This window comes from Phalaenopsis equestris, unplaced genomic scaffold (genome assembly GCF_001263595.1).
Source record: "Phalaenopsis equestris unplaced genomic scaffold, ASM126359v1 Scaffold000064, whole genome shotgun sequence".
NCBI classification, from domain to species: domain Eukaryota; kingdom Viridiplantae; phylum Streptophyta; class Magnoliopsida; order Asparagales; family Orchidaceae; genus Phalaenopsis; species Phalaenopsis equestris.
In genome coordinates this window covers 460,870-465,696 of record NW_018164506.1, presented here as the reverse complement: position 1 = coordinate 465,696, position 4,827 = coordinate 460,870, and the positions used below count along the sequence as shown (strand labels likewise).

At 32.9% G+C, this 4,827-nt stretch overlaps 1 protein-coding gene across 2 annotated transcripts in view; it reads right to left on the bottom strand.

Moving 5' to 3' along the window:
- Positions 1–373: 373 nt before the first annotated feature.
- Positions 374–4,827, bottom strand: part of LOC110019610 (LRR receptor-like serine/threonine-protein kinase FEI 1) — a 24,493-nt gene continuing 20,039 nt past the window's right edge. For both annotated transcript variants that reach the window (XM_020717344.1, XM_020717346.1), the window contains exons 7-13: positions 4,388–4,459; positions 3,970–4,073; positions 3,640–3,837; positions 2,920–3,252; positions 2,354–2,605; positions 975–1,108; positions 374–702 (exon numbers count right to left, since the gene is read on the bottom strand). In XM_020717344.1, coding sequence (XP_020573003.1) covers positions 478–702; positions 975–1,108; positions 2,354–2,605; positions 2,920–3,252; positions 3,640–3,837; positions 3,970–4,073; positions 4,388–4,459 — 1,318 coding nt within the window. In that variant the 3' untranslated portion in view covers positions 374–477. The remainder of the gene's footprint in view (positions 703–974; positions 1,109–2,353; positions 2,606–2,919; positions 3,253–3,639; positions 3,838–3,969; positions 4,074–4,387; positions 4,460–4,827) is intronic.

Sequence of the window (4,827 nt, the reverse complement as noted above, 5' to 3'; positions counted from 1 at the left end):
TTGCTGAAATCAGAGCCCTTATAATCTTTAATTTGAATATAAAATCATTTTATCTAACATGCATATGGATTCATGTCTTATCACGCATTTTTTGGTGGCATATTTTTTATGTATATAAATAATATATGTATGTATGTATTTATGTATAATATCTTAATATAAGCGTGCAGTTGCTATACATAAATCAAAAGACTTAATGCCCATCATGATGTGTCTTGCATCAGGACTTCATGAGCAACATTTTTCCTTTTTAACTTCTGTAATTAAAATCAGACTTTCCATTTAAATAAATAATGGAAAAACATGTTAAGAAAACAATTTATTCTCCCATTTTAAGTGAAAATAAAATTCTGAATTTACAAAATCTCCAACATTTAGTTTCATAAACTCAGTTTCCAAATGGGGATATATAATGGAACAAAGTCACACAAAAATGTAAATAATATTTACAAAATCTAACTACAAAACTTAGCTTCATCAGATTTCCAAATGAGGCTCATAGAAATGACTGAGGCAGGGAGACATGAGCTCCTCTTCCAACATCTGCAGCACTCTGAACATTGTTGGTCTCTCATCAGGATCTGCATTTGTGCACATTGCTGCTATGTCAAGTATGGCTTCCACTGCTTCAACTTCCACATTCCCACAGTTTATATCCAATATATCCTCTAACTTATTATTTTCTTCTGTCAGAGTGCTCATCTGTGTTATCGAATCGAGTTCATGTTCGATCGAAATCAGAACAGCAAATAAAAAAGGGGCATTTGTATAAATAACAAACAATTTTTATGCCTTTACATATAAATCAGAATAGCGCACATTCAAACATTTAATATCAATTAAAAATAACAAAATTATGCATGTAAAATATAGAAATTTAGATATGAGATATGTAAATACGTAAGAATTGTGCGCTGCCTATGTAAATTTCTCAAAAACATAAATAAATAAAGAAGATGGAAAATGAAATTTACCCAGCCTACTATATTTAAGCCTCTTGTGACAAATGATGGATCAGTTGGTCTTTTCCCTGTCACCAACTCGAGCAAGAGCACGCCAAAGCTGTAGACATCCAATTTCTCGGTTGCACGACCAGTTTGTAGGTATTCTACAATAAAAAAAATGAGATTTTGCGACTATCATCATCTTTAAACTTATCACAGCTATTTGGGGTCGGTCAACAATTATTCACATGTTGATTGAGACATTATATGGGATTAAGGCTTTGTTGTTGTCGTCGTATACCACCTTTTCTATTTCCATGCTTAGATTTTGCGACTATCATCATCTTTAAACTTATCACAACTATTTGGGGTCGGTCGACAATTATTCACATGTTGATTGAGACATTAAATGGGATTAAGGCTTTGTTGTTGTCGACGTATACCACCTTTTCTATTTCCATGCTTTCCATGCTTGCTTATTATAATTCTTCATATTTATATACTTTGGTCTACTCATTTCTCTTCCTAATCCTTATAATCAGAACAATGCCAATGTCTCAAGTCCACTAATGAATCAATATATTCTCCATTCATTCTCGTTGAGTGCAGCAGAGACGTTAAATTTATATTTCATGAATATATTTTTATATATCTATCCAGCATTTGATATAATCACTTGTCAAAATTTTCCATTGCATTATCTTCTTCATTCCTCATCATCCTTTATAAAATCAAATATTTATAAATCAATTCTTCTTTTTGCACAACTTCTATCCAACTTTTATCCACATGTTGATTGGGAAATTGAGGGATAAAAAAATTTTGCACTATACCACCTTTTCTATTTCCATGCTTACTTATAATTCTTCAGAATTATATACTTTGGTCTACTCATTTCTCTTCCTAAACCTTATAATGAATCCATATTCTCCATTCATTCTAGTTGAGTGCAACAGAGGTGTTAAATTTATATTTTATGCAAATATGTTTACACAATTATCCAACATTTTCCATTGCATTATCTTCTCCATTCCCCATCATCCCTCTTAAAATCAAATATTTATGAATCAATACTTCCTTTTGGACTTCTATCCAACAGTTGCTCAAATGAGTAAGCCATTTTTTTTCGTCACCCTATTTTCAATAGATGTTACTCCCCATCATTCCATTAAATATAAATAATTCACACATCCATCTCAACATTACCAAATCTCAACAAGATCCCAGCAACTAATCTCTACTTTCTCATCAAAAATTAAATCCATATAATAGAAATTTAACAAAATATTTTCTTAAGTTGATAAATCATTGCATTCTTAAAAATTCAATATTATAGATTCACATGACCATAGGAGTGTGAACAGACATTTTATATTAGAAATTTGGAATTTGGGAATTAGATTACTAACCTGGTGCCAAGTAACCAAAGGTACCAGCCACTACTGTGGTGACATTAGCATCTACATCAGCAAGAAGCTTAGCAAGTCCAAAATCAGAAATATGAGGCTCAAGACACTGATCAAGGAGCACATTGCTGGATTTAAAGTCACGGTGGATTATCGCCGGCGAACAATCATGGTGCAAATACGCAAGTCCTCTAGCCGACCCAAGAGCTATTTTCATCCGCGCATTCCAGTTCAAAGACTGCTCTTCCTCAGCTTCTACGATTAATTAAAAAAGAACAAAATAATTACAATCATGTAAAATCTAATAATATATTAGTCTTTATCAAGAAATAGAGTAAAGTGTCAAAATAGTCTCATTATTTACATGGGGCGATTTTAGTCCCCGAGTCTATAAAAATATCAAATTAGTCCCCAGACTCTTTAAAATGAGGCTGAAATAGTCATCCATGGGGACTATTTCAGCCTATAAGGAGACTAAAATGACTCCTTGCATTCAGTCAGAGGACTATTTTGACACTTTTCTCATTTGAAATTTAAGGCAGCAAAGTAATAGTTGAGAGGTTAATTACCATGGAGATAATGATCTAAGCTTCCCAAGTCCATAAAATCATATATAAGAAGTTTGGTTGAGGGAAGCCTACAATAACCTCTTATATTGACAAGGTTGATATGCTTGATGCTGCCCAAAATAGGGAGTTCCCTATCCAAAAGTTCATCCAATCCTTCAAAGTTTCGATCAATCTTCTTAATAGCAAATGCGCGCAAATCATTCATAACGAGCTTGTACACTGTTCCAAACCCGCCCGACCCAACCAAATCTTCTTCATCAAGTAGTTCTAACTTTTTAATAATCTCCCCGGATGAATATGGGAGTTCTCCATGAAATGTGACAAGCTTTGTACCTTTCATAAAGACATCCAATCAAATAATTTATGCAGAGAGAGAGAGCGAGAGAGAGAGAGAGAGCATATCAAAATACAAAAAGTGTTAAGGGCATTTACAAACATTACATACAATTCCTATGCATTTACATATCTATCTATGCATTTACATATCTATGCATTTACATATCTATCACCTAAACTTTACTTTTTACATTTATAGCACCCAAATCTTTTATATCACATAAAAAATACCATCATTTTAACTTTTTTAAAAATGAAATACATATTTTCATGCACACATAAGGTAGTGTGCACGTAAAAATTGAAGTTCAGTGTTAGATGTGTAAATACATAGGAATTGAGTGTTATACATGTAAATCTTCCAAAGTATTATATGAAACTTACCAACATCCTGAACCTCTTTATCCACCTGAACGTATCTCTGGCCAAATTTCCATTTTCGAGATAATAAACAAATCCAAAGGAAACCGAGAACGAGAATAATAGCGAAGCCAATGGTAGACACAACGCCGAGTATGACACCATCAAGAAAGTGGGATGACTGTCTTCCAGGAGTCATCGTCGGGATTACGGATGATGATTCTAAGACGAAAAACATTGAGACAGCCATCATTAATTATCCTTATAATGAGTACAATAACTCTAAGTATAAAGACATAAAATACTAAAATACTCATAATTTGGGCAAGTTACAAAAAATAGTGTAAAATTTACCTGAAGGGAAGCTGCCAGAGCGAGGAAGCACTGCAGGAAAGCCCAATGTACCTCGGCATAGCTTCTGGACAGGCAGACCACATAGCTCCAGATTCCCAACAAACCTGGATTCGTTTTAACACTTTGAAACAAGAAAGTTCCTTTTAAGGAAGATCTGCATACATACCACTTAATTCCTACATAATTACTCTTAACATCCAAACTTCAATTTTTACATATATGGCTCCTTACATACATGAATTTCATTTTTTAAAACTTAAAATAGTGGCATTCTTTAAGTGATATGAAAAATTTAAGTGGTAAAAATGTAAAAAAAAATTAAAGTTTAGGTGTAAGATATGTAAATACATAAGAATTGGGTGGGATGCATACAGAATAAACTGAAATTGGAATCGTTTGGAGAATTAATGTAACTTACGAGGTGTTTCTAAATTTGCCCAAAACTCCAACATTTGGAATTTCACCTGAGAAAAAGTTGGTGGACAAGTTCCTGAAACAAAAGCACAAATATGTATTTTACGAAATTCTGTGGGCCCAAAAAAAAGAAAAATTTTCATAAATTAAAAAAAAAAAAGGCGGGGACTATCATTGTGGTGATGTGGTATAGTGGATGGGATTCTTGGCTGGTAGACTTTGGCATTATATGTGAAGGCTCAAATGAAGATGCTATCTAGTAGTCTATAAATAATTATTCCAAGGCATATAATTGTCAACAATGAAGATGCTATCTAGTAGTCTATAAATAATTATTCCAAGGCATATAATTGTCAACAATGAAGATGCTATCTAGTAGTCTATAAATAATTATTCCAAGGCATATAATTGTCAACGTAGGCTTGATTAATATATATCAACACT